The sequence below is a fragment of the Mytilus galloprovincialis genome, chromosome 10, assembly GCF_965363235.1.
Source record: "Mytilus galloprovincialis chromosome 10, xbMytGall1.hap1.1, whole genome shotgun sequence".
NCBI lineage: Eukaryota > Metazoa > Mollusca > Bivalvia > Mytilida > Mytilidae > Mytilus > Mytilus galloprovincialis.
In genome coordinates this window covers 36,641,426-36,669,105 of record NC_134847.1, presented here as the reverse complement: position 1 = coordinate 36,669,105, position 27,680 = coordinate 36,641,426, and the positions used below count along the sequence as shown (strand labels likewise).

The window sequence follows — 27,680 nt, the reverse complement described above, 5'->3', positions numbered from 1 at the left end:
ATTGCCTGAAAACATATTTATGAGTTCAGTTAATAATTATTTTTTTTTTAAAACGACGCAAATATATATGTTTGCATATAGATTTTGCTGGTTTACCGAGTGTGATAAGTTTATATATTTTAACATTTTTGTCATTTTGAGAAGGTTGTTCATTGCGGAATTTTGATAGCGCTTCCTTTTTTGCACATGAACCGTACTATTGTCGAAAATGTAATTGAGTAAATCTATGTCCTCTACATTTGTAAAGCTATACATAATACCCATTCATTTTAAATGTTCCAGTGATAATATCATCTACAAGATTTATCGCATTGGTTTGAACAAAATGTAAAAAACAGAGACAGAAATGCCCAGGAAATAAATGTGAAAAAAAACGTCTTCTAAACACAGCACCTGTTGTCCTGCCGAAACCTTATAATGATGATTCGTTATTTTTCTTCTCTGTTTATGTCTTATACTTTCATTGTAAGCAGACAGCAAAAACTGAACTTTCAAATTGACATTTGTTTTCAATTTGATCTTAATTTCGATGTCATTAAGCTTAGTCGTCAGTTGAAGATCTTAAAGTTTTTAATGAATTTTATTCTTTAATCAAACGGATTGTTTTTTAACATGCAAACAGAGAACTTTATCTGTAACAAATTTGTTCTGCTGTGAGATAAGTCGCAATAAAAATAAGGGAGAAATGCTCTTTTGATATCTATTTCCGATGGTGATAAAAAATGGTAGAAATTAAAAACATTACTTTGAGATATGTTCCGGACCTCAATTCTGTTATCAATGTTGAAAAAACATCTTTATTAAAGTCTATATCATATTAAGTGAAAAGGCAAAAGATACAAAAGGATGTTCAATCGGAAAATTCCATGGTTAAAACGACAAACGACCAAAAGACATTTCAAGATTTACAACACAAACACGGAAAAGAGTAAGCAGATCTTACTCCAAATCTGGACTCTGTCGTAAATATTAGAGGAACGGGCCATCATCAGCCCAGATGACAAATACACCAACTATCAAATTGAACAAAAAATAATGAGGAGATAGGCAGTTATCGAACCACACGTTGCATATAATTCAACGTTCATAAAACATGATTGAGACCTATTATCTTTTGAGAATTCTGACGTATAACGATAAAAACATCGAATCAATATTTTCCTAGTAAGATCTCTAGGAAAAGAAAATATATCGAAAATCACAACTTTGAATATCGTGTCAACTTGAAGACCTACTTCACAAATTAAAACATCCTTCATGACATTAGAGTATAAATTACAATATTTCTTATTTAAAGACTTCTTGTGGAAAGAGTCTAGTTGGTAGTTTACTACATAGCCTAAACCAAATATTGATAAACTATACTGTTTTAACGTATTATCGTACCACAGCCAGTCCATTTCCAAAGAATGCCTGCTGTAAACGAGAAAATATTCAATAAAATATGACAGTATCGTTTGGGAATTTATATGTAGGCAAACTAAATGTTATCGTGTATTGTATATAGGTGTAAAAATAATTTTCACATGTGCAGATATATATATATTCATTAAATAAAATAATTAAATAAGTAAAAAGTTAACAGTTCCGTTTTATCGATTTCATCCTTCCATTGGGACTCTTCAGGATAACTGATGTAGTGTCGCTATAGGCGACGTCGTCAAGGAGGTTTATGACGTTCCGCCATTGTTCGTTATTAAAAGTTCTCTGGGTTTAATTTCGAACGGAACGTTGTTAAAAAAAAATAACGTTCCATCTCTTTTCTATATGCTTCATCCCGTCTACATTTAAAAATAGGCATTATTTTAAAATGCTTTTTACCACAAGTGTCAAGATGGGCACTAATTGGCGAATTTCTGTATTGTGGGTGTTTTATTTGTTCTTTGTGAACTCGCACCCATTCACAGAGGCTATTCCCGGTCTGTCCAATATAATTTTCGTGACAACCAGGACATGTAAATAAGATTTGTTGTCTTACAAGTCATATTGGCGTTTACATGAATTTTTTTGCCATCTTTAAATGATTTCATTTTACCCGTTTCTAAATATTTTGTATCTTGACCACAAACACCGCATCTTGAATCTCCGCAAGACTTTATTTCAAAGTCAATAACCTTCGGTTCGAACCGAGCTCTGGTTAAGTGTTTCTTTAAGTTTTTAGGCTGTAGATTAAGTTTCCTTCCGGTATCAATTTTTTCATAGTTTCACTTTCGTGTAGAATCGGGAGGTTTGATTTAATTGTATTAAAAACGTTTGGTAAATACGGGTCATGTGTACTAACAAACGGTATTTTCTTTAAGTTTTCATCCGTGTCTATCACTTTCGGGGTTCGTAATTTTTGAATTGTTAATAGTTTAGATTTTCGAATTCCACCTTCGATTAGACCCTCTGGGTATAACTGTTGTGTCAAATAGCCTTTTAATTCCTTCAAACGTACTTCTCGAATGTTATGATCAGATTCTATAGCACAAATCTGCCTGGCCATACAGTAAGGTATAGTTCGTTTTATATGGGACGGATGACACGAATGAAAATTTAAGTATTGATGGGTGTCTGTGGATTTATAATAGATATCCGTTGTTATAAGTCTGCCTGATTTTAAGATGAGGATATCCAAAAAAGGTAATTGTGTGTCACTGGTTTCCATGGTGAATTTAATCGACGGATGTATTAAAGGAGTTGATTAGATATTTGAATTTATATAAATCTTTTTTCTTATCTGCTCCAAAATATTATGCAGTCATCTAAATATCTTTTCCAAAATTGAATGACATAATCACAGAAATTTTGATCAAATTGGACAGATATTTGTCGATACACCTGTTACTCTAAGTACCCTATCACTAAATTTGCGTATGTGGGTGCAACTTTAGTTCCCATGGCTGTACCTTTAATTTGTCTGTATTTGTTTCCGTCGAAATAAAATGTATTTTCTTCCAGAACTATTTTGGTAGCCTCTAGTAAATTCTTCTTTTAAACGGAGGTGTCTAGAGAAATTGTTGATATCAGCTTTAATTCCGGAACATTTGAGTGTGGAACGGGAGCAAATTTAAAACCTTTTGATAACAAATAAATTTCATTTTCGTTTAATGTTCTTTGTGAGAGGTTTATAATTTTGGGGTCTATCGTCGGTTCGGATGTTGGGTTGCAGTTGGAGTCGGGTCGGGTGGTTGCAAGTTTTGGCCTCTAGTATATGTGTAGTATGAAGTTTGTTTCAAATCTACTGTCAATTTCATCCCGTTTTTCTTCGATCCAGATGTTTCGGCTGTAAGACCTAGATCATGGGGAATATTTGTGTATAGACTTGTAACATCAAAGCTTGTTAATAGTGTTTCTTTCGGAACTGTGGCAGGAATGTGATTTAAAAATTCCATATCATCTTTGATATAACTTGGAATTGACGGAAATAGATGTTTGATAACAAGGTCGATAAAATGACTTAGTCTTTGAGTTAATGATTCCGGTCCGGCTATAATTGGTCTTAATTTCAAATCGGCGGGACGGAATGTTTCAACGTAGATATTGTTTTGATCGCGAACAGTATTTTGTATTTGTGCACTTTTATGTACTTTTGGAAGTCCATAAATATTGCTTTCTTTCGGATCAAAGTCACACAAGTACGCTATGTCCTTCTCGGTTAGACATTGGTCGTAGTCTTTTATCAGTTTCTTCAATCTCTTTTTAGTTGCTTTATCCGGGCTATTTGTTATTTGTTTGTAGTATTCCTTATCATTTAGCTGTTCCAAAACTTTTTCTTTATAAAAGCCGGTATCCATAATCTTTAAGACTTTTTAACGCATCCTGTTCATTTCGGGTTAAATTCTGTTTACATTTACGTGTAAAGACGGGAAATTTTGTTATTGTCTCAATGTAAGTATCTAAATAATCATCTTTCCCCGGTCTTGGGGTGTAAGTTGATTTGTTTCTTACGAGAGATTTATCATGGTCCTTTTTATTTCCAAATTCTTCTTTTAAACGGAGGTGTCTAGAGAAATTGTTGATATCAGCTTTAATTCCGGAACATTTGAGTATGGAACGGGAGCAAATTTAAAACCTTTTGATAAAAAATAAGTTTCATTTTCGTTTAATGTTCTTTGTGAGAGGTTTATAATTTTGGGGTCTATCGTCGGTACGGATGTTGGGTTGCAGTTGGAGTCGGGTCGGGTGGTTGCAAGTTTTGGCCTCTCTCTAAAAAAAGGCTGTCGCGCACCGCTTCCTCGACCTCGGCTGTTTCCACCGTGTTTAGTGATGCCCCCACCTCTACCACCGCGATTAGAGTTATCTTTTATTCCACGACCTCGTCCACGTCTTCCTCCGCGTCCTCTGTCTCTATTATTTACAACTTTCAATTCAGCATTATTTTGTTGAAAATTTTTTGGGGATGGATTGCGGCTTTGAGTGTTCCGTCTCTTTGACGATTTATTCCTTAATGCGGTGTTGTCAATTTTCTTAAGAGTTGATTTAGAAGCAACGGCGGCATATGTTCCAGTATTTGTATTCTGTGAAACATTTGCTTGATTAGGGGTGGTATTGATATTTACATTATTCATGTGTATATCGTTGTTTCCCTTTGTTCTAGCTGGTCGTTGTGGTTTTAGTTTCATTATGGACTCATCGCCATAATTCTTTTCGTAATTATCGAAATGTTCTTGATGTTTTTGCCACACAGCTTTGGATTTCTCTTTTTCACATTTTGTGTCCTGTGTCCACATCTTGTGAAGTTTTGCTTCAATAGTGCCTTTATCTTTTTTCGGATATCTCAGCTAATACTGTTGCGTCTATTGACAGAAATTTGTCTTCAAATCGGTGTTTTCTTGTTTGAAGCAGTGATATCTCCGTAGCTAGACGTTGAAGGGCTAGTTGTCCACGGATTTCCGTTTCCTCACAGTGTTCTTATTTAATTTCTCGTATAAGAAATTTTTCCGGTAGAATCGGGTTTTCCATTTTATGCCACTTTAAGTATATTTCTGCGTTTTTATCACACCTCAACGCATTGTAGTACGCAATTTTTCTCTCATTTAAGATTTTTTCAACATATCATTGATGAGATCTCTTTGCCGTGCTGCTTCAATATTAATTTGAATATCGTTCATTTCTTGTAAAAAATGAAATGGTTGTTGAAGTTGAGTGATATTTGCTAATGTATTGTTCACAGAATCTCCAGATTTTTCAAGGTAATTTTCAAAGATGGCAAAAGATGGCAAAAAACTTCATGTGAACGCCAATATGACTTGTAAGACAACAAATCTTATTAACTGTGTCACATGTCCTGGTTGTCACGAAAAATATATTGGACAGACCGGGAATAGCCTCTGTGAACAGGTGCGAGTTCACAAAGAACAAATAAAACACCCACAATACAGAAATTCGCCAATTAGTGCCCATCTTGACACTTGTGGTAAAAGGCATTTTAAAATAATGCCTATTTTTAAATGTAGACGGGATGAAGCATATAGAAAAGAGATGGAACGTTATTTCATAACAACGTTCCGTTCGAAATTAAACCCAGAGAACTTTTAATAACGAACAATGGCGGAACGTCATAAACCTCCTTGACGACGTCGCCTATAGCGACACTACATCAGTTATCCTGAAGAGTCCCAATGGAAGGATGAAATCGATAGAACGGAACTGTTAACTTTTTACTTATTTACTTATTTTATTTAATGAATATATGTATATATATATGAATACTTGTAGGTGCTACTAATATGAATGATTAATACGCAAAGTGTCGAGTTTGGGTCGTTCTAAGCATTTATTTGTTAAATCTTTATATGTATCCACCTGCATTATAGAGTTCTTTTTCATGTTGAGAGTTTGAATTGAGAATCGATATATGCCCCGTTTAGTAATATTGATATTTCCCTTCTTATGAAATGAACAGAACCAGATATAAAATAACTGATGCAACGAATCTGATGAATGTATAGTAAAATTCAAATACAACGTAGATTTATATAGGTATATTCTTTAAAAAACGACTTCATTTGAAAAAAAATATGTAACCGCTAAGGATAAACTTTAGAATAAGATTATGAAGATTCCGAAACGGCTCCGTCACCTTTTGGAAAATTCCATTTGTATTCATTGTTCAGTTGGTCTCGACCTAAAAATGCATGAAATATTTGCTTCTGAAAGTTTATTTAACATGTTTAAGTTTTTTAAGAAATTTACATCACAAACAGCACGCATCATTCATCCTAAATTTAAAATTGCATTTAATTGCGAAAAAAAACCTCGCAGAAACCTAAAATTCATCTGACAAAAAGCTGTTTTTTTTCATTGTATTATCTTTAATGTATTTGAATAAAACTTAGGATTGTATGTACACCACACATGTTGTCACAGTCATTGTCCAATCAGTATTTTGTATTTTTGAATATGCATCCTGGATGACCCCCAAAAGTGCTGTTTTTATAGCGAATCTGATAACGAGAAAAGATAAGCAATTTGGTTAATTTATAAAAAAAAATGTAACAACGAAAATGTCTTTAAAAACAGATATTTATAAAGATTTAAGGTGGCTCAATATACAGATGTTTCATCCCCTATCAGACAACTTTAAACTATAAATCCCTAATCCCCCTCTTTTTGTTACTATTATTTTTATAGGTGGTCAGTGGTCATTAAGCATCAAATGATTCTATAGAATAACCACAAAGTGCCGCCTACATGTTCGTATCTTGTATCTGTCTGACACGTCCATTGGTTTATAATAATAGTAATTTTCATCTAGACCCAGTAACAGTACAAGAAATGAAATGAAATCATCTTTATTCCTGTGGTTTTTAAATATAAAGAAGTAACAAAAACATTTGAAAATTAAATTTTGATAAAAAAATATATGCTTTTGTATAGTGCTTTTTTATATCGCTTACTTGTCAATAAACAAGTAATTAAGCAGTCTACTAACGATATGTCATTAACAAAAACAATTAATCAAAACAAAATAATAATACTTAACTTGAAACAAATACTTACGAGGTGCACTTACGGCTGAAAGAGACAGAAAACAAAAGTCATCAATATTTAATTTAATAATTTTAACATCTGAAGCAAAGCATTACAATATATAAATATTAAAAGAGAGACGAAAGATACCAAAGGGACAGTCAAACTCCTAAATCTAAAACAAACTGACAACGCCATGGCTAAAAATGAAAAAGACAAACAAACAATAGCACACACGACACAACATAGAAAACTAAAGAATAAACAACACGAACCCCACCAAAAAACTAGGGGTGATCTCAGGTGCTCCGGAAGGGTAAGCATTATTATTTTTTGTGTTCATACCACAATTTATATGTACCAAAAAAAGAAGAGTTATCTAACTTTGGAAAATAACTTAAGGTTTATTTTCGTCATTTCGTTTTTTTTTTAAGCTTTTATTATTTTTTATATATAATATAGAAGATAAACACAGTGCATTTAATTCATTGCATCATTTATAAAGCGTGGAACTACGAAACATATTTGGTGCTTGTTTTCTTGTGTTTGTTTGTTTGTTTGTTGTTGTTGTTTTTGTTTTATTATTATTCGACTTACAACAAAAATCATACGCATTGGACACAAAAAGGGTTGTTGTTGTTTGAAGAGCACAAAATATATATATAGATATAGGAAGATGTGGTGTGAGTGCCAATGAGACAACTCTCCATACAAATAACAATTTAAAAAGTAAACCATTATAGGTTAAAGTACGGCCTTCAACACGGAGCCTTAGCTCACACCGAACAACAAGCTATAAAGGGCCCCAAAATTACTAGTGTAAAACCATTCAAACGGGAAAACCAACGGTCTAATCTATATAAACAAAACGAGAAACGAGAAACACGTATATATTACATAAACAAACGACAACTACTGTACATCAGATTCCTGACTTAGGACAGGTGCAAACATTTGCAGCGGGATTAAACGTTTTAATGGATCCAAACCTTCTCCCTTTTTCTGAAACAATAGCATAACATCACAACAAAGAAAAACATACGATAAAATATCAATTGGCAGACTTAACTCAATCAAAAAACGTATATACATAAATTCTTATAAAATAATTGCAACAATAAAAAGACAGAATATACGAAGTATAAATAAACTGACAACGCAATGGCAAAAAAAAAGAACAAATAGACAAAGTGAAGACTTCAAAAAAGTGGCTGATCACAGGTTCTTTGGAATCAGTGACGCTCGAATCAAAAATGATATAAAAGGCCAAATAAAGTACGAAAAGGTAGTTATTTCCAACAGTAGAACACAACAAAACATTTTTCTGCAACAGATATAATAAAAAAAAAAAACGCCAAAAGTAGATATTATTGAGAAACATTTACATATCTTCGTGTTTTATTTTATACGTATCACATGGGCAAATAAAACTCAAACTGAAAAAAAAGAGAGTTAGAAAGGACTTATAAAAAGGCAGTTTCATCATTTGAACATTAAATTTCTACTAGAAGTATTGAAAAGAGTAGTGGAACCGTTATTGATGTAGTAACGTCTACGGAATGAGTAACAATAGAAATTGGTCATATAAAAATTTGTAAATCATGTCTTACTCTTAATAAATCAACCCATAACTTCATGATAGAGGAGTAACTTGATCGAGACTTACAAGTGTTTTTCTTCTTTAGATTACCAATAATTTATAACTTGACAAAATTTGTAACCGGGAAAGAAAATAAACATCCTAATAACTTTCACAATACTTTACTTTTATTTCAAAGAAAACTTGTAGTAGTGTTTAATGAAAGTTTGATAATGATGGTCTATCACAATTATTATCTTTACATATACAAATCATATGAAACTAGCTGTATACTTTTGTTGAGTTGATGAAATGATTATTTTATACAGCCATAATATACTTTCCGGTTGAAATTGCCAAAAACTAAACTATATTTTGTTAACGAATAGTGTAAAAAAATTATCTCGGTATTCCAGATAACAATAATACTGCAACCTTTCGCTTGAGAACTTTTTAAATTAAACTTCCAGTTGAAATTGTTTTTATAAGGAAACCTGTATGTAATCGTTATGTAATTGCGTTGGTAATGGCAATAAGTTTCATTATATTTTGAAATGCTCATAAATATAATCAGTTAAGTAAAGTGTATAAATCAGTATACATTAGTTTATGATATGTAATCTATTTTGTATCTTTTTCGCCTTGATTAAAGTATAACGGTATATTTACTGATTATAGCAATCTGTCAGTTAAGTAACGTAATAATGACGATTCTTTCATTAATAAATTACTGAACGTCTGCTGATTTTTTTTATATTTGTCACTGATTGTGTACCAAGAAGCTATCAAGCATCCCCAAACTCTCATTTTCGAATAATCAATCAGTAGTTGAACATTTTGGTATGATTTTACCTAAGAGGTACACTATATATGAGGTCTTACCTGTGTCACATCTATATCCAGTGAATCCCACATCACACGCACAGTCATATCCATTAGGACTGTCATGACATGTCCCATGTATACATGGATTTGACCTGCAATCTGTTGTATAAATCAAATGTTTTAAATGCGAGTATTAATGCATTTTAGAGTATAACAAGAAATTATGTACCTCTTTGAACAATGAAGTGAATAGAGCAATTGTAACCTTATATCTTGTATGAATAAATATTTTAATAGAGTTTTTGATGTTAAAATTAAATGTAATGTATTCAAACTTAGTAATTTCAGTACTGACTGTTTTAGAAAAAAAATTGAAGCAAATTTTCCTCTTTTCTTTTTCTTTTTATATCAGAGCATTACTATTGTTATGCTTATAGTTTTTTAATACAATATTTATTTTTCAAAGGAATTTTATCTGTAATTTTCGAAATACATACATTCTTAAAAATATAAGGGCTGTCACGAAACACGGTCTATTTACATTCATACAAAAATATCAAACTAGGCTTTTACTTATATATCTGTGCCATAGACATATTGTTATTATTTGACCCTTTGTATTCTATCTATATTGTGACATAAACAATGCAACTGCATGGGCGCCACATGTGGACTAGGAACTGATTTTGATTCAAAAGCACCTAAGTATGTTCCCGATTTTTGATTGGGTTTGATTACTCAATTTCGAGTTTTGTATGTTGTGTGTGTGTGGTACTTATTCGTCTTTTGTAGTTAGCATTGTCAGTGTTTTTCTTTTTTTAGGTGAAAATGTCCCCTTGGTATCTGTCTTTTTCTTTATGCCTTTTGTCTGTATATTTTTCCGGAAGAGTTAAATGTTTTATCTATTGTACTGTGAAACATTTTTTTCTTTCACTTTGTATTGTTACATGTCGGTATGACTACATGCTTAGTTTGTTCGAGAAAGCTTAAGACTCAACAACACTAACTCTATCATTCAGTGATGTCATATTTTTTTTTTCAAACTGACGCTAAAACTAATACTCAACTGATGATATTGGCGCTTAACAGTGTAAACATTTCTATCGATTGTTTCAATACACGCAACGTTATCCTAATGTTTCTACACTTTTGGTCCAACATTGCTTAATTCATAATCAAAAACAAACTGACAACGCCATAGCTATAGAAATAGACAAACAGACAAATAGCACACAAGAAACAACATAGAAACTAAAGATTAATCAACACGATCCCCAACAAAAACTGGGGGTGATCTCAGCTGTTTTGGAAGGGTAAGCATATCCTGCACCACATGGGGCACATATCGTGTTGACCATATTATTACAATTCCGGTAAATAGTCCGTTACACAACTGTAAATCACGGTCCCAGGTCAACTATCAGCTAAGCGTATGTGTACGTTATCTGCTTTAATTCAATCAGTTCAGGGTCGTTTTTATTTCATTGCTTGTTTTTCATTATATTAAAATACGTCACAAGGTGTAGGTTAAGAAGTAAAACAAAAATACGGAGCTCTAAGGGAAATTTAAAAACGGGAAATCTATAATAAAAAATCCTGACAAAGTCAGTTGCTATCAATTCAATCAACGTAACATGTGAACATGGGGAAAGACAGCTTGCATATTCCTGAATTGGTACATGCATATCCGGAAAAAACAATGGTGATTTAAACCAGATTTCATAGCAGTTAAGTGTCTTTTTGTGTACTTGATATATGATTGTGTACTTGATATATGATATAAAAACACTTGAAACGCACAAACAAGGACCATAAATGGAATGGACAGATGCTAAAATATTTATGTTTTTCTTTGTATTCTAAATGTCTGTAACTAAGTAAAATAAGTACTCACGGTTTATTGCTGTACAGGTAAAAAAATAAATATTTGAAAAATCAATATTAACTATTTTTGCCGTGAAATTAAAACTAACAAAACACTTCCATAGTAGTACCTAAAATATCGCAAATGCATCTTAAAGTTCGAGTCATAGCATACCTTTGCGTCATTTGCTGTATGCCTGCAAATGTCATTCAAAATTTCAGTAATGAAAGAGGGCATTGTTCCATCAGTGTTGTTGCTGTTTCTGATCGATGTTCAATATTACAGTTACCTTTAGGATTATCAGATTTTCAAAAGTACATTTATTATTGAACCTTTAAGTTGTCGTGCAAACACTTGACCAATTGTTGATCATAAAAAGTGCTTATGCATTTTGTACAAATGCTCAAAAATTAAACATTCTAGTTTCGAACGTGTTTGCTTATTCAAATTGTCACAAGTTGAAAATCCCAAGTTATAGTTTTGTATCGGTCTACTTGTCTCCCTGCTGGTATTGTACCGTTGTTGATAAATTAGCTGCATTCATTTTTAAGCTTATAAAAGTGTCTCGAATAATTCAACTTTTTATAAGCCGTTCTATTACAGGTTCAATTACATCTATTTTTGTATTACCTTTTTGGTTTTAAAATATGTTGGTCTCAATCATAATGGAAGTGATATCGACTGTCGGAATATGAATATGTTTATTGATTTGTATTTACATTGTATCATAATTATTATTTATTCGTTCAGTGTATGTTCACTTGTGTTAATATGTCTTTTATTGAGTTTTAAGCCATTTCAATTGATATTTTATGGTGTGTCTTTCTATGTTTTGATGGTATACTATTGTTTGAGATACGGTTCAAGGTTGGTACCTATTAACACGTTGAAACCCGCTGCAATTGTTTGCACCTGTTCTAAGCCAGAAATCTGATGTTCAGTAGTTGTAGTTTGTTGATGTGGATTATACGTTAAGACCGTACTTTAGCCTATCATAGTAGACGCCGTTATTTCATTATTGTAAACTGATAAACACGCAATTTAATAGTCATATTAGAGTTTAGGAAACATTATTTTATTATTTACCTCCACATGTTGATCCAGCATCGTTAGCATAACAGCTACAGTTGTATCCATGTGGACCGTTATAACAGGTTCCCTGTACACAGGGATCTGGATTGCAATCTGTTGATATGATGTTACAAATTTATTAATGCAAATGTAGGACTTAATGTTTGAAGAATGTTAGTAGGTAACACATAAAATGCCGATCTCTATCTAGGTGTTATAAAAGCATCTAGTTAATTATGTTCGTAAATCATAAGATTTCTATGGACTGATAATTTGATGCCTATTTGTCATTGACTTTGGTAATTCTGCGTCATTCGATTTTGATTTCCGATCATTTTATTTATATATAAAAAAGACAACATGAAAAAAACCTCTAATGTATTTGTTTCAGTAAAAATAATGAAAGTAAGAAAACTGGACTGTTCTAATCAAATGACTTAATATCTAAATGTTACATTGAATTTGTGAAATCAGGGCTTTGGTAAACTCACTAACATTTTCAGTGATTTTGTAAAATTGAACATATATAAAAATCGTCAATTGATACAGCTGATTGACTCATAAACAAGAATCAGTGGATTCAAGCTGCTTTCTATTGTATGGCTCTTAAAAATGCCATGTTTGCATAAAGACTAGTATATTGTAAATGTCTTTATCGCATATTTGTTTCGAAAACGTTGGGTTTTCATATGTAGTAACCGAAAAATTGTCCTACTCATATTGCTCCCCGGGGCCCATAAGTGGTTATTGGTGATAGTGCCCCTATCAAATGACGTGATAGCATTGCGTCCTTAACGACAACGGACAACAATTGTATTGAAAACAATGATTATTCTGTAACAATGGCCACTTGTAAACATGTCAAACCAACAATTATCGATTAAGGCCCCATTTATGCAGAATTTTCGCTTTTGTGTATTGCCATATTCAAAAATCAGGGGAAATGTTACAACAAATGTGTATGCAGTTAACAAAAAAAATAGAAAATGTGGTAAATCATTTTATAATTGAATGTTTTTCTGTTGTCTGAAGAACATAAATAAGTGATTTTTTTTTATTTAATAATAACTTATTCATGATATTATCTAGTCTATATACCAGCTTTGATAAGTGTTTGGTATAACTGCAAATTTTCACTTCTTCGTCCTATGAACATCAAAATTATGTATTTTGTTAAAATATTTCCTTTCTCCATTTAAAATGTATACCTTACAACAAAATCATTTTCATTTACCTGTGTATATTTTTGTTAATGGCTGATTTTCGTTCACGGTCATTGCTGTTTTTCGGAAATTGTTTAACATTTATTTATTCGTTCAGTGTATGTTTACTTGTGTTAATATGTCTTTTGATTGAGTTTTAAGCCATTTCAATTGATATTTTATAGTGTGTCTTTCTATGTTTTGATGTTATACTATTGTTTCAGATACGGATCAAGGTTGGTACCTATCAAAACGTTGAAATCCGTTGCAATTGTTTGCACCTGTTCTAAGCCAGAAATCTGATGTTCAGTAGTTGTCGTTTGTTGATGTGGTTCATACGTAAAGACCGTGCTTTGACCTATCAAAGTTTACTGTTATAAATTATTACTTGGAGGGAGAGTTGTCTCATTGGAATTAATACCACATCTTTTTATATCTTTATACATATATGTTTTGATTGTTCTAAATTTAAAGTATATTTCCAGTTGGAAAGTTTTACACGAGTCATGGTTGGGCCCTTTATAGCTTGCCAATGCTCCGTGTTGAAGGCCGTACTTTGACCTATAATGGTTTACATTTAAAAATCCTGACTTTAATGGAGAGTCGTTTCATTGGCACTCATACCTCATCTTCTTGTATCTATGTAGATTAATTTCAGCTTTTAAGAAGGACGTTCTTTCGATACAAAATTTTCAATTTAAGACAAGGGATTTTTTAACATTAATTCTAATAATATTTATTATATACTAAATGGTGAATACATACATTTACGAATATTGACAATCGTGCTGTATAAGCCGTATGTCATGATATCGATATAAATGGCGTACTCACACCCTGTATTCCGTATTCCTTCACCTTATCGATGTATTACGTTATGTTACATGACAGAAATCTATCTATGGGATATGAAATATGATAAAAAAAAATAATATGACACCTATACAACGTATCAATCCTCAACCAATATAATTGCTCGAGTATATATCGTGTGATAAAATGGTGGCTCGGGATTATACTAATGCGATATCGATACACCCATATGATATTCCCTTTATACTTACGGTCTATTACTGTAAAATAAAACACTAATGATTAGATACATAACACATAATTGAAAAATATAATCAAATTAAAAAAAAAAATAATTAAAAAATATTATAAATGTTGAAAATCAGCTGTTGTATGATTAAAGAAATACGGTCAAACATTGGATAAAGTAAACCTTTGCGTTTATAAGGATAGGGTTGAGTAGCAAATCCCTAGTATTCAGGTATTGTTGATAAATACTGCATTGGCTGTTATCTGCTCTTTGGTCGGGTTGTTGTCTCTTTGACAAAACTCCCAATTACCATTCTCAATTTTTGTTTGTCATATTTACTGTATTTACCTCTGTCACATATAGATCCTGTATATCCAGCATCACAGGTGCATTTATAACCCTGTTGACTGCTTGTACAAGTCCCATGTATACAGGGGTTTGGAGCACAGTCTGTATAAATACAAATTGTCACAAAATAGGAATATATACATTGAGCTACACAAACCCTACCAAAAACTAGGATGAACTTTGACCGGTCCGAAAGGTAATTAATAGCAGTGCCTGATTTAGATATGGCATCCATGATGTTGTTACTTACGATTCGTAGTTTTTGATAATGTTGCATTCATGAAAGAAGTCGGGATAGTGGTTTAAATAAAAGGAACATATCCGTGGTAATCTGTGATCCTACCTCGTAATGTAACAAATATGAAGTCATTGAATAAATTCAAAAATGTTGACAATGACTGTTTCAGTAATCGATTTGCTTTCAACAAAGTGTTTTTGAAGACAATTGTTATTGGTTCTCTTATGGCGTCTGGCGTACTAAATTATATTCCTGGTAATTTTGATACATATTAAGCACGATAATTGTATCTCTGTTCAAATTAGTATTTACTAGATCACGCCCGCGAAATTGTGGGCATTAAGAGCTTGGTTGAAAGTATGTAAACTGTTGCAGGGAAAATTATTGTAAATGATTTCATGTCTGGAGAATTTTAGAAAAGGTATCAAAATTCATAGGTACTTGGTGACAGGACAATTTTATTACGCCCTCTCACTTTTTTTTTTCCAAAGTCCATTATTTTTTTGTTTTCTGTTAAATTCCATTATTTTCGCGTTTCTGTATGCTATGAACATACGTTTACGATAAATAAAATGTATGTCATCAACTATCAATTTCAAGTTCCTTCTCCAAGGCGATCACTGGTATATTATATTTTGGAATCGAGGGCATTTACAGCTCGGTTTGAAAGTATGCAGACTGTTGCTGTAGGGAGTATATTTGCAAAAGTTGTTGTGTCTGGAAAATTTCAGAAAAGGTATCAAAATTCATAGTTATTTGGAGACAGGACAATTTTATTTAGCCCTCTCTCTTTTTTTCCAAAGTCCGTTATTTTTTTTCTGTTAAATTCCATTATTCCATTTCTGTATACTATGAAGATATGTATACTATAAATAAAGTAAAATTTGCTTTTAAAATTCAAAACGTTTCTTCTCCAAGGCGATCACTGTTTATATTATTATTATTTAAAGAGAGTCTCTATCAACGCGAAAATTATTGTCCTGTGAGTTCCCAGGGGGTAGGGGGTGGGGGTGGGGGTCCGATCCCCCCTTTTTGGACGATCAATGCATTTCAATGGGGACATGTAGTTTAAACCCCCCCCCCCTTTAAATGGCTGGATCCGCCCCTGGTGTCCCCGAGTACTCGGCCTACTTCGATTCGTCTGACTCGGGTTAACTCGAGTTAAAAGATCGGTGTTTATATGCGCATGTGCGCAACCTTCCCCAATCGGAGTCAAAACTGTTTCATCGAGATGACTATCATAAGGGAAGTGAAAAAAGTAGTATCTATTGAACATTAAAATTGTTATATGATTAATAATTGTTAGTGAAAAAAAATCGTTTTGTTTTATTTATAAACATCACCGACAGTTGATACACACATGAACACTATTTGTTTAATAAAAAAAAACAGACAAAAATCAAATTCACCTTGTCAGTCCCTTTCTTCGACTATATTTTGTTAAAAACCAGTTTTTTGTATCAATGTTTTGTGTTCCCATTAATTGAAAGTTATGTGCAAGTTTAAAACCGGTAAGTCTTGTATGACTTATAATTTGGTCTGGTGACGGGAACAAAATCCGGACACCTTTATTTTCGTTTTTCTCACAAAATAACCCAAACTAAATGGTCATAAGAATAGATGATAAATGCGACTATGCAAGGTACCTATAGAATTCAGATGCATAATGATTAGCTTATTGTGGAAGGAGGAGGAGCGACACACAAAATGAGGTCTACTCGTTTAATAGTATAGATTTGTTAAAAGATTACTATCTATCCATACGTTTCCTGGTACATTTGATATCAATTTCCCTATCTGATTTATGTTACCCCTTGAATAGGTAGTTTCACAAAATCTCTCCGGCCAAATTATGATAAAAAAAACATAATAATTTGGAATGATGTTTCACATAGTATTTGGTAGACCAAATATACAGAAAATATTTACTTCGGTATGTATTTTGTATTAATAATGTTTTCAAAATTATCTCAAGATAAATATGATGCTAGAAATTCATAAATACGAAACAAACTTGGATGTTTTAGTTTATCGACAAGCACACAGGTGTTTGTACCTTTTTTTTTGATCTGTCAATCAAACATACAATTTATAAAACGTATGAAGAACTTACGACACAATCCACACGATTTTTGGCAGACCGTCTGAAGTGTGGGCTCTGAACAAACGAACGACTGGAATGTTTTATTGGTGCATTTTAGTATCTTATCAACACATATTGCATCTGCAAAAAAACAATTCAAGTGTAGGAGTAATGATTTCAAATAAGAAGATGTGGTATGAATTCAATAAGACAACCTTCTTTTTAAGTCACAATGCATGAAAAGTAAAGAATTATTGTTCAAACTACGACTTCAAAACGGAGCTTTGGCTCACAACAAACAGTAATCTATAAAGGGCCACAACATGAACAGTGCAAAACAGAAAACCAACATTAAACATGTTATAATCTATAAAAAAAAAAACGAAAAACAATTATGAAAAACATCAACAAACGACAACCATTGACAAACAGACTCTGACTGTATATAGGTGCATACGAAAATGCAGCGGACTTAACTTTTTAACAGGCACCTACATTAGCCATAACATTAGCTAGAAGTTTATCATTACAACATAAAAAAACCACACTATAACATAATAATTAGAGCTTAACTCGATATAAAAGACAAATAAATAAAACAAGCATACACTGAACGAATAAGTTTGATGTATTAACTTAGATCGGAGAGTAATGTCCCTTTCCCGTCATTTCAACATTTCTTTGATCGTAAAATAACAGGAAAAAAGAGTCCATAAAAAACTCTTTGCTAAAATAAATTTCAACTCTAAAATGAATATAATAATTTTGTTTATTCCCACATTACTTGCTATATTAATTGTGAAAGGCAGTAAGTAATATCGACAAGCAATATATCAAAAATATTTTGTTTTGTATGGATATTCTATTGTAGATGGCAGATATGTAATAAACTAGTTTCATTTTAATTCAACTTTTTTTCATTCAAAAAAGATCTGTGATCCTTTGAAGATTGTATGTTGATTTTTGTTTGGCTGCATCCTAATTTAGGTATGTGTATTTCTTTTCATTTGCATTTTAAACCTGATTAGCAAAGTGATTGAAAGTAGAAGACAGAAGATTTAATATGTGTTTTTCTCTGGACTATCTATTAGTAACTGTGATTACTATTAGATGGATACGATGTGTCTATTGTCTTCATGTATGCCTCTATTTGTGCTGATTTAATCAATGAATCCATTTTCATTTTTGTTCTTTGTATTGTCCTGTAATACCACTATCCAAGGATAGAGAGTGGACTTTGCGTTCATAAGAACAAACATGAAGCGTATTTAAGGGATTACAGGGCACAATATTACGTCATGGGGCCATGTCGATAATCGTTCAACATCACCTTATTATATCATGGTTGTTCAAGGTTATTTTCTGGTTTACTTTTCCGTTTAATCTTAATTAAATTTTACCTATGTTGTTTCTCATACACTTTCTATTGCACAAATCTGAACTACAACAGGATGACAAACACTCTGTCGCTGTATTTGATTGTAGTTGTTGACACTATGATAGAAATAGGTATCCGTATAATATTACATTTGAAATAAGCAATATGTTCAGCATTTGAAGCTGTATAAAAAAATGATGTAATGTAATTTCGGAAAAATCTAGCCTTAAATAACCAACGGATAATGAAGACGCAAAAAATATCCATAATGAATATATCCGCGTATGTATATTCAGTTACAATTAAAAATGTTGATAACAAAGTTCCGATAAGCTTTGAGAATAAGTTTATTCGAATGAGTAGTGAGTTTAAGTTTACTTGGGTTGCATTGTATCTTGGCAGGATCAGGAGATCACATCTTCTGTACGTTTTTATATTAGTAAGTTTTCGTCATACAATCTAAATTGTGAATGCCCATTGTATCAAAAATTCTGCAAAAATAATATTCTTTTTGCTCGAAATGTATTTTTGAGATAAAAAAAAATGAACATATACATAATTTAGAAACAAATGCATACCAATTCTTTCTGCCGGCATCCAGTATTCCAAACATGATTTGAAGTACTGCTATTTTGAACTTTCTCAATAAAACATTTCTAAAAATATTTGGAAAAGACGTCATTGACATTCATACCACATGTTCTTTTTATATGATATATACAATTATGTAACTCTAAATATCAGCACAACAATGCTAAATCTAAATACGAAATGCAATCAAGTATATCAAATAACTGATAGAATTCAATAATGCACACCAACAGACGAAAAAAGAACTTCCAAACGTTTCGAAAAATAACCTACAAAACAAAAGTCCAAATTTGATGACATCACCTCTAATAAAACTAGAAAACCTTTATTTTGTATTTACTTCATGTATTTGATTTTTACGTTTATTCCAAGTAACAAAACCTTAGCTGTTATTCTAGAGTTGTCAAACGGTAACCTTGTTTACATCTTCGCAATGCAATACCATTTTCACATCTCTGCATCTTAGCATGGCATACACATCTTCCCATTTTAAATACTTCACCATTTGGTATTGAATGATTTATGAAATTTATACATCTGTTCACAACCAATTTAAGGAAGAAATGGATGACATTAACTAAATAAACATACTTATTGAAGGCCGTATGGTGACCTATAGTTGTTAATGTCTGTGTCATTTTTGTCTCTTGTGGACAGTTGTCTCATTTGCAATCATACCACATCTTCTTTTTTTATAAAGTCTATTGTGTTGCTCTTTCAATTGCAATAAGTATGTAATAGAATGATTGAAGAATTCAATGATTCTATCAGTATCATTAAATTTCATCAAAACGCTTTTGTTTCTTTTACAGCTAATGACTAAACGCACTTTAAACAGACACATCAATATCCATCCAAGTATTTCAATAAACTCGTGACTCTTTTTCATGACCTTAAGAAACATCATCATGCAATGGTATGAGTCTTAGAAAAGAACGTTTGTAATTTAGTTCAGGATCAAAATTTGATAAGGACATTGTTGGTCCATTGAAAAATAAGTCAATAGTTATGTCTTTAACCTCAAAATATCTGTCATATGTCTGAAGCTAATTTGTCCGTCGTTAGATATTGTTAAAAATTTATTAGATATTTGATTTGAGTATTTCAGACCTATAAGGGAGAAAATTCTAAACTAACAGGTTATTTTGAAATCCATCAATGATGTTCAAATATTCATAGAATAGATTTACATTTCAGTCAAAACTTCGAAGTAAAAATAAACAAACATCATTATAATCCAAAACAATACACGAACCCATTAATGTGCTCACGCGGTTGTACAAAGTCAGTTACCTCAATATTGTTATACGATTAATTTGGTTTTATTCTTGGATTGGCTTTGGAAGACATTTCTTTGATACTCTGTATTAAAATGTATACTTAAAATACAAACGAATTTCACGATCCGAAAAACATTAATATCTTCTTCATACTGGTATTGACATTGATGAAATTTTGAAACCTGTATAATGGCTTCTATGTTATGTCTTATGCAATTTTGTGTCGTTTTGAGCTGACTCACACTTGTTTAGAATAGTCTTAGACATAAAACGTTGAACATAGTAATTTATCAGAACAATAAACATCTTACCTCGTCTTGATCACATAACTCAATAGTGGTACATCTGTCTTCATTTTCAGAGGAGCAATTGAAACATACCATTTCATGCAGAAATCCTAAATTTGTATTGTTACTATCAGTTTAAAGGGGCACTAGCTACGAGATATATACAAAATCGAAAATCTGATCTTTTTTGTTCAATCAGTAATGCTCGAGTTGCTCAATATATTTATATATATATGTATGTTTGCATCGCGTATATGGTCATTAGAGGTCAACTTGATAGTTAATTAGATGGCGTCTATACTGAAATACACGCGTCGAAGCTACAAATTATCGTTCCCTTGCCCTGTAAATTGTTTTTGTTTTAGACTTTTGACAGTTTGGATAAATGTTTTACATTGTTATAAATCAAATATGAGAATTTAAGTCAAATCGGTGAACAAGAATTTGACAGCTAGTGCCCCTTTAATGTCTATATAACAAACAATAAATTTACCAACAATTATTTCTTCTGACGAAAACTCATAAAAAACAAATTGATAGTTTATGGTATTGAAAAATAATGTATTCCGCATATATGTCTGGTATCAACTGCGACCCAATATAATATATATATCTAGTTATGTGTTTTTTACCTGATATTCATTAAAATATATGAGATGAAATATAATACGTATGCATAGTATGGGGTCAATAATTGCAATAATAAAAATTTGTTATTCGACAAATGGCTTTCACACTAATACAATTATTAGAGAAAAAACACTTATGAAAAACCTCTAATTTCATTATACATGTCATACCAGCAGTTCCACACAAAGACCCAGCATTACAGATGTCACCGGAACAACATTTTTCACAAACTATTGTGTCCCCAGCTGAACGCAACATGGTAGATGATGTGTTTTGTGCAGCGTTTATTCCTAATGTTGGAGATGTTAGTGGTATCGCTCCTTTATCATCATTCCTTTTCCCAAAAACAGAGGTAATCGGAGAGCATCGCTTCAATAGAAATAAAACAAAATCATTCTGTATTAAAACAAAAGTACTGAATTAAAACAACTATACCATAATTTATTTGTATATCCTTATTAAATAAATTTCTCGGGTGGATACAATATTTTGAATGTATAATTTAGTGACTTTCTATTGTCCTGCTATCTTCGTTAATATCGCTAACTATGAGAACTATAGAGTTATCATAGTTAAGTCAAAATTTGAAGTGCATTTCACCTAAACAATAATGTGCATATAGATTTCTATGGTATAATTTAAATTCCACACGGAAGCATACCTTTCAGAGTAGGGTGACGGTATGCGCCTATTAAAACTTGTAAACCCGCTGCATTACTGTTTGCACCTGTCCGAAGTCAGAAACTTGATGTATATTGATTGTCGTTTGTTGATGTGGTTCAACAGATTTTATCGTTTGTTTTATATATATAAGACCGTTGGTTTACCTGTTTGAATGGTATTACACTCTCCACTTTAAAGGTTGATGTTCAGTGTGAACAAAGGCTCTGTGTTTATGCAATACGTTGAGCTATAATGGTTTACTTTTATTTTGACTTGAATGGAAAGTTGTTTCATTGCGCTCAAACCACATCTTCTTATATCTATCTACATACACCTATAAAAGCTCTGTTCTTCGTTTTTCTGTGCATTTATAGATTTTGTATCATGGATTGATATCCACACACCGTTTTATCTATAAATTTGTATTATAATATATTAAAAAGTAAAATCACAAAAATACTGAACTCAGAGGAAAATCAATTTGAAAAGTCCATAATCACATGGCAAAATCAAAAAACAAAACGCATCAAAAACGAATGGACAAGAACTGTCATATTCCTGACTTGGAACAGGCATTTTCAAATGTAGAAAATGGTGGATTAAACCTGGTTCTATAGCGCTAACCCTCTCACTTTAATAACAGTCTCATCAAATTCCGCTACATTTACATGATGCGTTAAATAAACAGTCACAATTAATAAAATAGTCAAAATACGGGTACATCAGTCATCATCGTATAACAACTTAACAGGACACAAAAACATCTACTATCTACGAACACATGGATTGATTTGAGTGTCTGACGTCAGAAAAATTATATACGTCACATAAATTTGTCGTTCAATGTGCATACAAACAATTTTAAAATCTATATAGACAATGTACGTATACAGGGTTAAAAAATCAAAAGTATGTAAGAATAAATTACAGAAATAGACCGAGATTCAAACTAGTCCAAAAGTTATACATAGAACTTATGAGAATACCAAAAATTTTAAAAGAAAACATTTAACAGGACACAAAAACATCTACTGTCTAAGAACATATGGATTGATTTGAGTGTCTGACGTCAGAAATATTATATACGTCACATAAATTAGTCGTTCAATGTGAATACAAACAATTTTAAAATTTTCATAGGCAATGTACGCATACAGGGTTAGTAATTCATAATAGAAATATATCATAATGACATATGACATATTATAGACAAATATCATACTGACGGGATCTTTTAAAGTACAGAGTCACGTTAAAAGCACAAAAGAAATACAAAGAGTCACATATACAAAACAAATCACAAAAAAATGAAAGCCAATACACACATTGACGAGATGTATAAGTACCCAGCCACGTCAAACGGATATCACATAAAACCATTCAACAGTACAAGTAATCTTAATAATAGAACAAAAACAAATAAAAGAACAATAAAACATGTTGTTAAGATGATACACAACATCAGTACGCAGAATCTATACATCAAGACCATCGTGTATTATTTGAGAAGTTGATACGGAATATTTATCAACAAGGTCTTGGTACCTTCCAATGAACTTTTTTAGAAAAAGGACGAGACGTTCTTTGACATACCCCTGGTTCATCAACTTTCTACTCAGACACTGATGACGTTTTACAAAGTCTGAGTAGGAGCTGCAAGCTCTTGAATATCGAATAAGTTGAGAAATATATATCCCATACGCAGGTGAAGTTGGTATATTGCTACTAAGGTGGGGGAAATTTATAATTTCGAAATTAAAATCGTCTCGTTTGTCATAGATTCTGGTACTGAGATGACTGTGTAAGTCAAATTCGAGATATAAGTCTAAAAATGAGGCGGAGGAAGCCGTGTCTGTTGTTTCTTTAATCTCGAGTTCTGGGGGATATATTAATGGAACCCAATCAGAAAAGTTCGGATTGTTTAAGGAAAGAACATCATCAATATATCTGAAAGTGAAATTAAATAATCTGGCTTCTTTGATCCTCTTGTTTTTGACAAGTGTCTGGAGGAACTCCGATTCATATGAAAATAAGAAGAGGTCGGCAAGAAGAGGCGCACAGTTTGTTCCCATAGGAATGCCGACAACTTGTTGGAAAAGTCTACCTCCAAACTCAATAAATATGTTGTCGATAAGAAACTCCAGCGTACTGACTACTTGTTCTTCTGTGTAGCATGATTCATCTTTTTGTTTGTCACTATTAACGAAATATGCTTTATGAAATCCCAAAGTAATAAATTTATAGCGTATGCTACCATTTTTATGTTGAAAGGCATTGTGGATAATTTCTTTTAAGCGATTTTTCAATTTTACATGGGGAATGGTGGTATACAGGGTTGAAAAATCAAAAGTTTTGATGGAACTTATTTCAGAAAGAGACCGAGATTTGAAATTGTCTAGAAGTTCTTTAGAATTTTTAAGAATCCACATATGGTTAATACCACTACGCGAGTAAACAGTTTCACAGTATTTCTGAAGACCCTCTTTCACTGCAGACAGAATTTTAGTCAATCTAATAGACAATTCTTTAGTGGAACATGAAGATGAGCCAGCAATATACCGTTGTTTGTACGGCATTTTATGAAGCTTTGGTATCCAATACAAACAAGGTAAGTCCTCCGATTTGGTGTTCAATGTAATGTTTATTGAAGCCATGAAGGACTTATGATTTGCTAAAATCTCATCCTTGTCAAATGATATGTCTTTGTATGTGGGATTACCTGAGTGCTCCGTTATACCCAATTCTTTTACAAGACATTCGTAGTAATACGATTTACATACAAAGACAATATTATTTGAAGCTTTGTCCGCAGGAACAACAACATACTTATCATGAAGAGTTGATAGACATTTCATGACCTCTTTGTCTCTAAAAACGGACTTTGGTCGATCGTTCACACAGTTTTTCAATTTGTGAATGCGACGTTTTATCAGAGACCTGATAGTTTTAACCCATTCTGACAAAGTGTCCAGTTCAACTTCTTCTCGCTTAGCCCATGCTCTGGCGTAGTCCTCAATAGAATCCATAATTATTTTGAAGTTATGGTCCCAATTGATGTGTTGGGGTTCTCTAAACTTAGGACCATGAGAAATCACCTTTCGGAGATTTTCATGTTGAATTATATTTAGATCCCCAGTTATAACATGACCAGAGGGGCTGTAATTATAAGGCGAGTGGGAACAGTCACATGTCTGAGGGTTTTTAAGGTATTGTTCTAAGTCAAGGTCCTGCAATGCCTGTTTATAGTTAAATATTTTAGGTGCAATGGTTTTGGTGTAACTGTAGGATACAATAGGAACAGACTGATTTTGAAAATAAATAGGAATTTTAGATGTTACCTCCTTGTGATGTAGAACGTTGCAGATATTGATTGCATCGATTCCTCTATTGGCAAAATCAACAGGAAGGAATCTCCTCTTTTCTTCATGTAAAGGTTCAGATCTTACTGGTTTGAAAAGACGGAAAAGAGCTACATCACAAATAATACTGACTAGTCTGTATATTGCAGAAAATGTATTGGTGCCTCCTTTGTCAAGTGCATAATCTCTCAAACGTTTAAGAAAATTAACTGGCAGCGAAAAGAGAATAGTTCTTATGTAATGTAACCCTAGTGGATGATGAAGATGTGAAAGAAGGTCATCAAAGCTCCCAGATGGTGATCTAGATTTGGAAGACTTTTTTACATTAGGCCGATGGTAATGTTTTTGCCCATGACTACGTTGTTGTCGTAAGGTAGTATTAAATAAACCCATTACATTAACATCACTGCAGGCAGGACTTGACAAATTTCCTACTCCTTTAATATTGTCATTGCAACCATATGGCATTGCAGTCCCTAACTCCCTTATCCAAAAATTTTCCCTATCTTTGCGAAAGGGAGTACTTAGTACAGGGCTATTTGTGTGGTGATAAATTTTCTCAATGATGCGTACTTTCATAGATAAAGAAGGATCATGGTCCGGTTGATTAAAATGGTTATAAAGAACCCTAAATTGAGGATCTTTATTATCAGACCGGTGTTGATTCATTCTTTTACGCAAAGTTTGACGAGTTTCACCAACATAAAGAAGTCCACACAAAGTACATTCGATTCCGTACACGACATTGTCAATGTTTTAGGTTTTTCCCATAAACCACATGCGGTTCCGTGACTGAAGTAAATCCTGATCAAGTGACGTAGTCATTTACTATCTGCTCATATAAACCGCCCTTATTCTCCAAATGATACATTACTGTTAGCAGCTTGGCAAGTGTCATGGTAGAGTTTTTGTCTGTTGAAGGACCTCTAGTACAGTTGTATTGGCTGCGTTTCAATGTTTGAAGCTTGACTGCGGATACATTCTTATAGGTTTTAATTTCAAGAAATGATAATTCCTTCCCCCACTTTTACCATATACAACAGATTTGCGCTCTTGAAAATGCTCTGGATTTTTTTGGTGATTACAATAACTTGTCTAGTTGAATAAAGCAGTGAATTGCCAGTCCTCTTTGGTGTAAGGCGTTATATAAGTAGGGATTGAGTGGAAAACATTAACGGAAATCTTACAAAACCGAGATCGAAAAATTAGAAGGTGAAACGCAACCCCAAATTATTGGAAGATGACATCGATACACATTCGTAGATACAAACAAAGTTCAAAACGGAAACAAAATATTCATTAAAAGATATCATCAATAAAGCGGAATGTAACTATACATCTAAATGCAAGCTAAGTTATGTTTTTTTTTCAAAAGCTATGTTAGATAGTTATCAAAGGTACCAGGATTATAATTTAGTACGCAAGAGGCGCATTTCGTCTACATAAGACTCATCAGTGACGCTCAAATCAAAATATTTATAAAGTCAAACAAGTACAAAGTTGAAGAGCATTGAGGATCCAAAATTTCAAAAAGGTGTGCCAAATACGGCTTAGGTAATCTATGCCTGGGATACATGTTAGAATGATACCTTTAAAGAAAAATGGGGAAAATCGGCAATCATGTGAACAGAGTCCTACATAAATTAAAACGATTTATAAGAGACTCGATTGTAATAGATGACATGACTTACTTGTATTTTTTACAAATGATACAGCTTATGATATTTTACCTGTTTCATGACATCAACTGCTAATTACATAATTTATTATGTGTTTGACTTAATTGCTATAACTATTTTACCTGAGAGCTGCTACAGCCAACATCGAACCACGTGTGACCTTTGTCAGTAACAAATTTTCGCATACTACATAACTAAAAATAATAATGTGATTCTTGTTGGTTATCAAATGAAAACTTTCAGACAATACTCGCGTAATGAAGTGTCTATAAATATGTACATGGGTAGATACTAGTTACAAACCTCAAGCAATATTTTTTTTTAGTAAGGCCTGCCAGAAAAACACTTCGGATGCACGTACTTCAAAACTTACTACCTAGAAGACTGCTCATACACGAGGGTACAAACAGCTCAGTTGTCAGTAATTTTGTAATGAAATGTTTTTTCAGACTTTCCTTAAATAATCCGTTGTTAGATTTAAAGAATATTTACCTCTTGGTCTCCACATTGTTTTACAGTTCTACAATCCGATGGTTTCGCTACTTGATCACATTGCAAGCATAATTGTCCTCTTGCTGAAATATAACTTTCTTTTACTATATTGGAA

At 32.4% G+C, this 27,680-nt stretch overlaps 1 protein-coding gene across 1 annotated transcript; it reads right to left on the bottom strand.

Moving 5' to 3' along the window:
- Positions 1–8,749: 8,749 nt before the first annotated feature.
- On the bottom strand, positions 8,750–27,644 carry LOC143049474 (uncharacterized). The gene is made up of 12 exons (XM_076223091.1): positions 27,566–27,644; positions 27,196–27,267; positions 21,543–21,741; positions 20,767–20,852; positions 19,163–19,240; positions 18,607–18,700; positions 17,237–17,347; positions 14,886–14,987; positions 14,560–14,568; positions 12,309–12,407; positions 9,416–9,517; positions 8,750–8,790 (listed from the first exon to the last, which is right to left on the bottom strand). The coding sequence occupies exons 2-12, from the start codon at positions 27,256–27,258 to the stop codon at positions 8,750–8,752; spliced, it is 984 nt and encodes a 327-aa protein (XP_076079206.1). The 5' UTR covers positions 27,259–27,267; positions 27,566–27,644.
- Positions 27,645–27,680: the final 36 nt, after the last annotated feature.

Coding starts and splice junctions, on each gene's coding strand:
- LOC143049474 (XM_076223091.1), bottom strand. CDS start 27,258: ATGCGAAAATTTGTTACTGACAAAGGTCACACGTGGTTCGATGTTGGC. Junction 19,241..20,766: donor AGTTATGTGATCAAGACGAG/GTAAGATGTTTA, acceptor AAATATTTTTAG/AAATGTTTTATTGAGAAAGT. Junction 9,518..12,308: donor TGCTGGATCAACATGTGGAG/GTAAATAATAAA, acceptor TTTATACAACAG/ATTGCAGGTCAAATCCATGT.